The 12720-nt window shown below is 38.5% G+C and overlaps 1 protein-coding gene across 7 annotated transcripts in view; it reads right to left on the bottom strand.

Moving 5' to 3' along the window:
- znf831 (zinc finger protein 831) overlaps positions 1–12720 on the bottom strand; it is a 72922-nt gene that overhangs the window by 23033 nt on the left and 37169 nt on the right. For all 7 annotated transcript variants that reach the window (XR_010005638.1, XR_010005637.1, XM_008122896.3 and 4 more), the window contains one exon: positions 358–4464. Coding sequence is in view for 5 of the 7 variants with exons in the window: in XM_008122896.3 (XP_008121103.1) it covers positions 358–4437 (4080 nt within the window). In the remaining 2 variants the exon portion in view is untranslated. The remainder of the gene's footprint in view (positions 1–357; positions 4465–12720) is intronic.

The raw sequence follows: 12720 nt of genomic DNA, 5'->3' as shown, positions 1-12720 counted from the left end.
TGACACCACAAGAATTTTTGCTGGAACAAACTAATCCGCTTAATCTTTGAACATTTGAAATCGTATGTTTTCCACTTCTAGTTCAATAAACTGAAGACAGTGTGTGAAATACAACTGACCATATAGTAAATACATAAGATAGTGATTTCATATTCTATAGTTCAATCAACTGATTTTTATTGACTGACTATAAGAAGTGACTATGAATACTCAGAATATGAATTGATTACAAGATGTTAGTATTACTACTAAAAAGATGTAATACCAACACGTTTTTACCTTCATTCTCCCATTTTCTTCTAAGTAAAATGCTACAATTTTTAACTAAATATGGAAATAGGAAGAGAACAATACTACCTGCTGTTGTGGAGAAACAGAAGAGGTTGCTGTTTGGGGCACTCCAGTTATTGAGCCTGCAGCAGGAGACTTCCTGGTATTTTTCATCTTGTAAAATAAGCGGTTACACTTTGAAATTAACTTTTCATTCATACAGGTGTGCAAGGATGAATATGCAGAATCTCTCTTCTCCTTCTGTTCAACAGGAAGAGGAAGGTTCCTGCTTAAGCAACACCAAGTCAATTGCGGTTCAGCATTTAAATTTGGGAAGGATACATACTTGATTGGACCTTTTGAGTCTCTTGCGTGAGAACTTAACTGAGGTAATGTATGGACTTCTTTTTGTTGGGCATGGAGCATGTGGCAATAAAGCATATTAGAAGAATGGGAAAGGCATCTGGGCATAGCTGAGGAGCAGGTAGGCAGATCCTGAAATCCTGGAAAAGAGTTAATATCTGATTGCCATTCCTCAATCTTTTCATCAGTATTTCCACAGAAAACAGTCCTTTCAACCAATGATGAAACTGATATTACAGAACTGTTCCCTGAGTGTACAAACTGTAGGGCTGAACTCTGTCCAGTAATGTCTGAAGATATGAAAAGACCTCCTGTGTACATAGTTGTAAAGCATATTTTCTTTCCTGGAGTATGTGATGTACAAACAATTGTATGCATATTACTCTTCTGTGCCAACTCCTGAGCACCTAAATTATCTCTATTATTGGGTCCTTTCCACATGTCTTTCATCTTCTCCTTCTGTTTGACCCTCTGAAGATGGCATTTTGTGTTTGGCCTGGTTGTAATGCTGGTTGTTTCTAGGATAGTTGGTGGGCACAAAAATACATCTGTGGATTTGGAGCCAAGTGACCTACTGGCAAGAATGGAAGGGGCAGATGAAATGCAGGGCATATTCTTAGGTTCACCTGTAAGAATCAATGGCAATCCTGTAGTCTTCCCTTGTGAATATTTTAGGATGTACTTTGGAAGAAAGTCATTTTTCTTTAGACTGGGATTTATTTGATCAAATATTAAATGCTGAGTGGGTGCTTGTGCAATATCTCCAAACTCTGGTGATGCTTCTCGATATGGCTTGTTTTTCAGCTTTTGTAAAGCATACAAATCATAAGTGTTTCCCTTTTTTACCTCAGTTCCTAACTGTTCAAGTGATAATACACTTCTTGTATCAGAAAGATCAGCAACATCATCTTGTTTTTCAGAGGTCATTATTGGACACTGGACTGATTCTTTATATCCCATGTTACTGCTACCTGATGTATTCAATCCTCCCATTGCTATCTGACTTTCTTCTTTAACCAAGTGATGTATTGATTCTGAGGCAACTGTGTCAACAGTTTTGTAATGGTCTGTCAGTTCTACATTTCCCTCCACTGAACTACTGGAGCTATGAGTGGGTTTTAGCACATTTTCTTCCCTTTTCAGTTTATCTACTTTTAGTTTTTTTCTCTCTGAGGGCAGCTTTGGCAGTTCCTGTGTTGGTTCACTACTGTTGCAATGTTTGGGGAGGAAAGCCTCCTGCTCAAGGTAAAAGCTTTCTTTTCCAGTGGGATCTTGGGCAGTTGAATTATCTTCCTCTACCAACATACCTTTAACAAGCTCCCCTTGAGCACATGCATCCTCTAAGCCTGTATCCTGCAGGCTAGCAATGTTTAAGGGGCTGCTGTTCTCTTCTTGATCTGTAGTCTGCTGAAGCTGGAAACTCAATTCACAACCAGTATTAAAAGGCAGAACCTCATCATTGCCACTTGAGTCTTGTTTTGATACACACAATCCTCTACAGCTGCTTTCAACAAATGTTTTAGACAACTCACTTTGTTCACAAACACTGACTGCAAAGTTACCTAAACTCTGTGAGGAACCACATTGTGATGGAGGACTAGTAATGCAATAGCCTTCCAACTCTTCAGTATTTTGTTTCGCAGAAACAGTCACTGAGGATGAAACCAGCTTTTCTGTATTAGGTTTTGCAGACAAGGTCACTGAGGAACATACCAGATTTTCAGTTTTGAAGCCTTTGACATCCTTTGGGATCCCATCATGACTACCAATGTCCTTAGTACCCAAATGGAAACTTGAAATATCTGTGATCTTGTTTTCTTTTTGTTTCTTGGTGGTTTGGTTGCTCTTCATTTTCTGATAAATTTTCTTAAAAGTTTCATCCCCATAAACCTGCCATTTTTCCTGAGTGAACATTTTTGCTTTTCTTTGATTCGGTTTCTTATGTTTTGTGCTTGTTCCTTCCCCTTCAAGTCCAGACTTTTTAGTTCCTTTCACCTCTTCTGAAGAGGATGGATCAGTTGTGTTACTTGGTGGCAAATCATCTACTGCTGCTTGTCTAACAAGTGCCCGAGGATGGCTGCTAGGAAAATCTGCCATACTTGCAGACTTTTCTTTGCTAGACAACAAAGCAGAACTTGTATCATGAGACATTTTAGCAAGAGAGGGGGCTTTTGAAATATCTGCTTGGTCTTGAATTCTTCTTGTGCTCTCAATAAAAGGCATGGAGTTACTTCTGCTAACAGGAACATAGTCTATTGTTGTTGAGAACTGAGTGGGGACAGAATGAAAAAACAATGGCTTAGATTTTTCAATAGGTGTGAATATAGACTTGGCTGTGCATTGAAAAAGCTTCTTCCTGCTTGAGTCAAAAGGACGTATGTCAAAATGAAACGAGTCTTTGTATGTATAAGGCATTGGCAAGTCAATGCTGCCCTGCTTGGACAGGACTGTTTTCCTGGGCCTAACATTGTCCAATTGTGTATTATCCACCACAGCTTTATTTTGAGAGATTAGCTTTGAGATATGTTCTTCCAACTTCTTTTTCTCTAATGTTAAACCTCCTGTTGACTTCTCAGTAGAATCTGCTTTTGCCATATTTCCTGCTGTACACCTCACACTGGTAATGGTTGTATCACTTTCTGTCTCAGTGCTGTGTTCACAGAGACTATGCAGACAGTTGGGGGACAGCATCTGCTGCTCCACACTATCAGAGCGAGACATATACCCTGAGTCAGTGCTTTCACATTTCTTCAGCTTGTAATCTGGAGATCTGCCTTCCCATAGCTTCTCTGTATATGTGGCCTGCTGCCTCTGCAACTGACTGGGCTTAGCTGCAGTTTGACACCTCTGCTCCTGGATCTTCCTTTTCTGGAGTGGAGTTGCTGGATCTTTCATGAACTCTTTCTCAAGGACACTCTGATTGACTCTTCCATGACAAGAGTTGTCCACTGTTGTCCACTGACTTTCAGATACAACAAATAAACTATTAATTTCTGGTGCTGAAGTATCAAGAGACTCATTCTCACTGGTTACTGCAGCAGTAGAGTCTGAGGCAGAGTGTGAAATCACTGTTCTTGTGCCGTCACAGTTTCTATCACTTGGTTTTGTTTTATGGGGAGATCCAATGGTTTCACGGCCCTTCTCATGCTCTCCTAATGGACTACTGCTGTCAGACTCTGAGGGTAGTCTGGCATTGTTGACATGTGTTTGAGTTCTCCTGTGTTTATACAAGTTGCTTTGAGTTTTAAATGCAATGCCACATATTGTACATGGGAAAGGCCTCTCACCTGTGTGTGAGCGGACATGTTTTTCAAGAACACTTGGCTTCAGGCAATCACGTCCACAGTGTTTACAGAGGTACTTCCCAGCATTTTTGCATTTCCCCGGGCTTCCAAGCGGTGAACATGGAGAATAATTTTGCGCCAAAACTGGGAAGCCACTAACTATTTTTATTGTTTCAGGTTGCTTCTGAATACCTGTCTGAATATGATCTGTTCCATCTGAATGTAAAAGTGGGTTTAGAATTAAGGGTATATTACTACTATCTAAATTGATACTGGTTTGGCCTGTGAGTAGCTTATGGCTAGGCTGAAGGCCTTCTGACTGGATAGGCTGAAAAAGTGGTATTGTAAGAGCTTTCACATATATAGTCTGAGAGAGCGCTTGCTCAGGCTGAAGAATTATTGGGCTAACCGACAAACTTGGTGCTGTGTGTATGGCTTGAAAGCAGGAAGCAAGCTGGTCTGGTTGTTCATCTACTGAAGCAGGGGGACATGAAAGTCTCTGTGCCTCCATTCCTTTCATGTTCTCCAACGATTCATTGGCAGTTATCTGTGGGGAAAATACAGGTGAGCATTTATATTTGTAATGAACACCCTTTCCCATTTTCAGAAGCAAATAGTATAATTATGAAAGTCACCTGCATGGATACCCACAAATCTATATACATATTAAGACATAATTAAATTATGACCACTTCTAAAGGCATTTATTTTAAAGGGCATCAAAAGCACACAAATCATGCTGGTCAAATAACAAGCCAAACATTTTAATGAGCAATTCTTGAGTGTAAAATAACTACAGGCTATCTTGAACATATGTTTTATATTTTCTTAATTATTCACATTTAACACTGAGGTCTCTCACATAGAAAAAGTAGAGATAAAATGTCATTAGTGGGTAACAGAAAAGCTTCTTGTCTGAAAAGCAGATCTATAGCTCTTCACTTACACACTGTAAAATTGTATCTATGACAGAAGCATCTAAGAATTAATAATTGATGAACAATACAACATAAAAGAATGCTATTCAGGTATTTTTTTTCAAACTTTTGGATTGAAACTAATACAAATCAAGCATTCATTGCTCTAGAAAACATAATAGCCCAAATCAGACCAAAACCTAGCTAATCCAATCCATTATATGAGAAGTTTCTCAGGAGGACAGGAGTTTAAATGTGCCCTGCATCCTGTAATATTTAGAAATCCATATACAGAGCCATGGTCCTCCAATAATAGAAGCAATACAGTATAATCATTCTGACTTATCACCTTTGATGGACTAAGAATGTACTCAGTTTTCAACAGCCATCTATGCTGACAGCCACAACTACATCATGTGGCAATGAATTACAATTTGCATTATATGCAAACGTATTTTATTGTATCTGTCCTTCATCTCTCATTATATGGCTTCAGTTTATGGTCTTTATGAACTTTATGTCACCTTTTTCTAATACCCACATACTATAACCCTTTTCTTGCACGAAAGATGACCAAAGACTCTTTGTGTTGTTGAAGGCTTTCATGGCCAGAATCACAGGGTTGTTGTGTGATTTTCGGGGTGTATGACCATGTTCCAGAAATATTCTCTCCTGACGTTTCGCCCATATCTATGGCAGGCATCCTCAGAGATTGTGAGCTATACCTCCCATAGATGTGGGCAAAACGTCAGGAGAGAATACTTCTGGAACATGGCCATACAGCCTGAAAAACACACAACAACCCAAATACTCTTTTCTGCACCTTTTCGGTTCTGCAGTATCTTTTCTGGTATTTGGTGGCCACAAATGTATATAGTCTACGTATATCCACACCATAGATTTGTATAAATTATACCAAATGTAGATCACTTCAGATGGAACCCATGAATTGGTATAAAAATTGTTCAGCACTTTTTATTAGCACAAAGACCTAAATACATGGAAGGTTCCAAATCCTGCCTGACTTTAGAAGCTAAATAGGGTCGACCCAGGTTAAAACACAGCTCATAAATTGGAAGAGACCATAAGATTTCCCTCTTCACACTTGCGTTTGTAGAAGTTCTCTCTTTGACTACAATGTAAGGACTGGATGCTGGACTACCTGTCATATGGAAAGACCCAACAATTCTTCATGTGTAACCATTTCAAATGTATATCTCCGTAGACTTTGGACTACTCTTCAAGTTAACATCTCCTGAAAATGCACACTTTAGACTTTCTGTATATATTTCAGATTTCAATATTAATGTCAAAAATACGTAGTATGATTTTACATAGGATTTCTACTACATTCATTGTTCAATGCATCAATAACCAAATACTATATTCAATATTTTAGTATTTTGATTTACAGTTCTGTACTGTAACTTGACATTATCAGAAGAGGTTAATTTCAAATACAATTAGCAGCTGCTAATAATGTCGAGTTAAAATACAGGTTTTTCAAGTGGCCATCTGTCCCCTCACACAAATAAATTGAGGGCACAGAATCTCAGTTACAGATAAACAGCCTGTTCTTCTAATAGCAAACACTATTATTCATCAGTAAATGATTTGTGTGAGGCAGAGACAATAAAGGAGAATGCATCTAGAACAGGGGCCTCAACAAACTGTGGCAGGCAGCTGTTTTGTATGCCTGTTGACATTCCAGCAAACCTATGTAACTCTGTAATTCAACAAAAAAAATAAAACATGTAGAAAGTAAAGTACATGAAAAAGGGGGAAATAATGAAGTTTGTATTAACAGATGCCATCACTTAATGATATAATGTACTGAAAATGTCAAGACATTTTGCTGTGGTCACCCAACCTCAAAGCAATAATACAAGATCATGGGGTCACAGTTTTAACATAAGAGGCTTTTAGTAAATACTGAACTAAATGGTGACACATATGGCATGAAGCAGCAGTTCAGCATTCTGGAAAAAAAGCCACCTGATGTTATCTTGGTTTGTGGCATCCGGTGTTTTTAAACATTTCAGTCTGAATTCAATGCTGTGTATGTTTTGAAAACTCTTCTGCAAGAGACACCATGGTGGTTTTTTTTTTTTTTTGCAAACCAGCTGTTTTGAAGATTTTTACAGGGTTTGTATGTAGAGTTTAATATTTTAATGTTTTGATTTCCAAACTGTTTAATCTTATATTTACCCTATATACTCAGGTAAAAGTCTAGACATTTTAGTCAAAAAAATCAGCTTGAAAAACCTGGATCGACTTATCCATAGGTCAATGTGACTACTGTACCTTAACTGTTCTGCCTCCACACTATCTTAACTGCTTGGAAGGTGAACTGGTTGCGCAGAGAACAGACCAGAAACTATATAGTTGAATCAGCAGCAGAAATGGTGGCAAGCCCTAATCACTAGGCACACCACTGGATGTGCATTTTTGGGCTCCCTGTAAACTTCCACCTTTATACATCTTCTCCAGGGACATAGCAATTGGTGGTGCTCCTGTTTGCTCGTTCACAAACGACCGAGCAGGAGTGCTACTATTACCAACTGCCATGTCTCTGTGGAAGTTGTCCAAAGGTGGACGTGGGAAGATGGTGCTCTCCATAGGGAGGGAGAGCCTGAAGAATGCATTCTGCTTGAGGTCAAGGCTTGTCTCCACCTAAGCTACTTACTACCTTATGCCATCTGAGGGTGCCACATAAAGAAGGGGGAAGTTATTAAATCTCACCATATTAAAGCCCTTCACAAAGAAGACTCATCTCCTTTGGTATCCTGAATTGTCAAAGGATATTTATGTCCTAGTCTAACCCAGCCTTGGATTGCCAGGACCTTAGTCTCTTTAATAAAAAGACGGGTACACTGGTGACACGTTAAGAGGACAAGACACCCTTTCCCAGCTGCCAGAACCTCAGCATCCTCCATCATTAATGACTGTTTTGGATACCTCTTACATACTCCACCCAGATGAGCACCAGATGGCAAAATAACTTTAAAGGAGTGTGAAAAATTACAAAGTGAAATCTGTTAGGTACTGGGAGACACCATTTAAATTGTCACAGAATGTATTTAATTTTTGTAAGGAATTTCTATAATGGCTTAACTGGAAATCTACTGCCATCAAACTGCTGTTTATGTCAGGTAAGTAAGTGCTGGGGCGATTGAGATAGGAAAGTATTCACAATTGGGAAGTTTATCAAATGCCCTTTCAAATCTGAAGCTGCTGTAAAAAGTCATCAGCTTCCCCATAACTCTACCCTAATGCTTTTTTAAAAGGTATCACTTATTTACACAAAACATCCCTTCATATTTAGACCTTGATTTGGCACAATGTTTATTGCTGTGTTTTTGACACAATAGAGATTAATGCATAATTTGTTTATTTAAGATATTTGTCTTTCACCTCTCAATCTATCAAGGCCGCTTGCTTCCAAATTTGACTTTACTATGGCTCAAATAACACTTTTGAATTTTTATGCATAATAAATCATTTGGCTTCTTTTTAATGCCACCCTTTCAAATGTCCAATCACTTAAGTTTGTGAATACACTGGAAGGGAAACTGTTGGCATTGGAAGGGGGCTGTAGTAGGACATTTTGTGATCTCTCACATAGGAAAACACGCATTTTAATAAAAATGGAGTGTATTCCACTCAAATAATTCACAGCACAGACTTATTCTAACAGTTGCAAGTCCCAGTGCAAAAGACATGATAAAGAACAGAAGCTGTAAAAGCTTTAGCAGTAGAATAAATGAATAAGTCTTGAATTTCTTTGATATAATGTAACAAAAAAACATCAAAAGTCTGAATAACAATTTAAAAATGAAACCACTACAATAAGAAAAGTATATGCAAGCAACAACTCATACAAATGCCCTTGATGCCCAGATTGATTTTAGTTACAATTACCACAATAGATAAAATCCTTTCAAATTAAAGGCATGCAGAAATGGCTGATGGCCTGATCTCATTTGGCTTTTGTCCGACAAATAGATATACTAGAAGCTGTCTGCTTGTGTAGAGCTCACACAAGGTTCAACTTATAGACTTTAGGGAGGATGTGTAATTTTCTATATACTTGGTGTAGTACTATCCCTCCATACTTCCTACTTCGATTTGTTCTTCTTGGGACTTCATTCCAGAGGCGGTCCAACCATAAGGCGAAATAGGCATTTGCCTGTGGCGCCATCGTCCCGGGGGCACCATCGTCCTGGGAGGAGGGCACCACTCTCCACCTCCTTCTCTTTCGGGCCTTCCAGCGGCCCACCTTCGCACCACGCAAGCCCACCTTTGGGGCCTTCAGAGATTGTGAGGTCTGTAGGAACTTGGAAGCTAGGTATGTGGGGTTTATATATCTGTAGAAGGTCCAGGGTGGGAGAAAGAACTTTTCTTTGAAGCAGGTGTGAATGTTGTAATTAATCACCTTGATTAGCATTTAATGGCCCTGTGGCTTCAAGGCCTGGCTTCTTCTTGCCTGGGAGAATCTTTTTTTGGGAGGAGTTAGCTGTCCCTGATTGTTTACTGTCTGGATTTCTTCTGTTTTCAGAGTGTTGTTCTTTATTTATTGTCCTGATTTTAGAGGTTTTTTTTTTTAATACTGAGGGCTATCTGGGTTATCTAAGTCCACACTGCCCTATATCCCTGTTCAATGTTTAGTGCTAAATTTGCAAATATAGTAATTCCTACATAACATTACCATGTATTGAACTGCTTTTTCTATTGATTTGTTGTAAAACATGATGTTTTGGTGCTTAATTTTTAAAATCATAATGTAATTTGATGTTTTATAGGCTTTTCCTTTATACTTCCTTATTATCCAACATTTTCGCTTATCCAACGCTTTTATTTTTCAGTGATTGGTTTGGGGGGGCGCCAAAATTCTGTTCGCCTACACTTGAAAAATACCTAGGGCCGGCTCTGCTTCATTCTCTTAATTTCCTTCTCCCATTAATCTGCTGTAAGGAACCATTCGGAAAACACTTATACATGGATTTTAATTAAAGCATGGGTGGAGGGGCAAAGAAAATGTAAGACTTCCTGCTGAGAACTGAACATTGTTTTTGGTCCATTCGCCTTTGTGGTTTTTCTCATCTATCAACCATTCCTGTTTATTTTATTTTTTTCCCCCAAGCAAATGGCACCACTAAGCAACAAATGAGTCAAGATCATGTTCCATCTGTTCTTGTAGCCATGTTGTGGTTTGTTCTGCTGTCCCAAATTTAGCTGACAAAATCAACAGCTTTGTTCTGTGCCAAGACTAATTTATCTGGAAACATCAGAAAAATCTTACATTTGCACTTCAGAGTATAGTGTAATAAGGCAGAATATTGTTTCAGGATGGGAGTATCTGGCCTTTGGTTACAGAACAAACAACACATTTTGAAAACCCCACATCTACATTTACACTTGACAGGACTTGGAAACTTGGAAAAGATGAATCCTTATTTATAAGCATAGCTGGCACCGGGTTTTCATTTGCAGGATTAGGCTTGGGAATAATGGGGCCAGATCTTCATTTTGTTCTAAAGCTCCCTCAGTGATCTTGAAACACATACTAAATATCTCACAAAATTATGAGGTTCACTCTTAGTTCCAAGCTTTGTCCCTAAAGCAAAATGGAAAAACATATGTTTACAACCAATTTTAATAGAAGTATTATTCACTTTACTCACAATGTTTCAGTTAAATTGGAAATCTACAATACTCAAATTTACAGTTTGACAATTAGTTGTTTGGTACTTTGCCTAACTTGACACTGCATAAGTACATAAAAAGAGGGGGAAATAAATAGAGCACAACAAAATTGGTTTCGTGTTGCTCTCATAAGGTTTGCATCTGGAGATTGTAGACTGGACTGGATACATCTTCAGACATGCTGGTTCAATTTTTAGGAAGTGTCTTAAGTAGTAACAACAGGAAACTTACTTTAAATTTACCTATTTATTTATTATGTAAATATTATTTAAAGCACTGGTTCAAATGAAGGCCTACAAGCTCTTCAGTGAAACATTTCTAATGCAGTATTGTTCTGTTTAATTAGTCATAAAATTTAGAATAGTGGCTTAGTAAATGATAAGTGGTCCCCAGAGCTATCCAGTGAAAAGGGGCAACACAAACTCACTATCAGCAGTGGCTGCTGCTGAAACTTCAGAAGCTATTTCAAGATATCAGCAGTTGGGGCTCTGATTAAGTGGGGGGACGGAGGGCGCATATATAGCCTTGAGTTTACTGGGTGAAATATGAGATACAAATGGAATAAATACTCCCTTCCCAATCAAATATAAGAGACAAATAGATCTATGTGACATTCAGATTCTGTTATGAGGATCCAGAGGCACTAGATTTTATGTATTGTATTGTAATACTGTCTTTCTCCCACATTGCAGCTCAAGGCAACTTCCAAACCAGCTTCCAGTTCATTAATCTGTGCAGCCAAAGAACAAGACATAGTACTACAGAGAAGTCTACCCAGACCAAAGTAGAAACATGGCATTGCTTGCCTTGATCCAGATGTTATGTTTCTGTTAATGCAGCCTAGCACTGCACTCCCATTTTTCCTATTGCATCATTCTGCTGACTGTCAAAACTATGTTAATCTGTAACAGCCTAAAAAGGAAAGGGGTCAGGAAAAGGCATTTAGTAGCACCTTTAAGACTGGTTTCAGAATGAGGCGCTTCTTAAGATACACTGTTGGGAGTACTGCATCACAATTGTTACAGGTATGTACGCACATCACATAGTTGCAGGACTGAAATCAAAATGTAAAAGGATTCAGAAAGATACACACTCTGATTAAAAAATGCCTAAAAGGATTGTGTTGCCCTATCTTAGAACTACCCTCCTATAGTGGTGAAATGGCATATTCCTAAGATATAAAAGGCTACACAGAATGGTAGGGAGTGAATGTGAAGGGATCTCTTACAGATAACAACAGTGGCACTTTTACTCAGATGAGGACTGAATAGAAGGAGGCACCAGTCAATTTTACCTCAAAAATTTTATGGTGAGACAATCCAAAATGAAGCAAGAGATAGTGCCGGAAGATGAGTTTTTTACATCTGTAGCCAAAAAGAAAGAAAAAACCTCTGGGTGATTCATGAAAATCTTCAAATGATGAGAAGATGCAGATGAGAAACTACAGTGAAAATTGAACAGATTCAGAACACCACTGTTCAATAACTTGTGCACGAGGACAAACATAATGCTTCTAATAATCAATACCCTGAACGCAGAAAAAGACATTATAATTAACAGAAAATGAAAACAAAGACTACAGATACAATCAATGAATAATATTGGAAAGCCGTAACACCCCGTGGAGTTACTTGCTATTACACAGGGAGTTTTTAATGGAAAATTAAACTGACTGAGAAGCGGAGTGGGCAGATCAAAAGACAACCTGGTAAGATGGCACTACCTGGAGGAATCTTCCACCTTGTGTGACTGTGGAGCTGAACAAACAACTCCTCAAATGTATGCTTGCCCACAATGCCCTGCCTCATGCACGGAGGAGGAGTTGTTTAAAGCTACGGACAATGCGATTGCTGTTGCCCATTTTTGGTCCAAAACTATTTAGCTGTTTGTGATTCCTTTATTTTATTACTTTTAAACTTATTATGTAATGCTTTTGACACGAAATTAAAAAATGGAAAATTTGTGTCTATATAAAATCATGGACTTAACGTCAGGGGAAACCTTTACCTTATAAAATCATAGAATAAATCATAGAGCTGAATGGGGCCCCATGGGCTATCACATCAAAGCCCTGCTCAATACAAGCTCTCCAGCTAGAATATCCACAGCAGGTAGCTGTTCAACTTCTATCCGAAGATATCCAAAGACCTTAACACCTCTCCAGTCAAGTGTTTCATTAT

This window comes from Anolis carolinensis, chromosome 4 (assembly GCF_035594765.1).
Source record: "Anolis carolinensis isolate JA03-04 chromosome 4, rAnoCar3.1.pri, whole genome shotgun sequence".
NCBI lineage: Eukaryota > Metazoa > Chordata > Lepidosauria > Squamata > Dactyloidae > Anolis > Anolis carolinensis.
The sequence above is the reverse complement of the archived record's forward strand: the minus strand, read 5'-3'. Positions and strand labels throughout refer to the sequence as shown.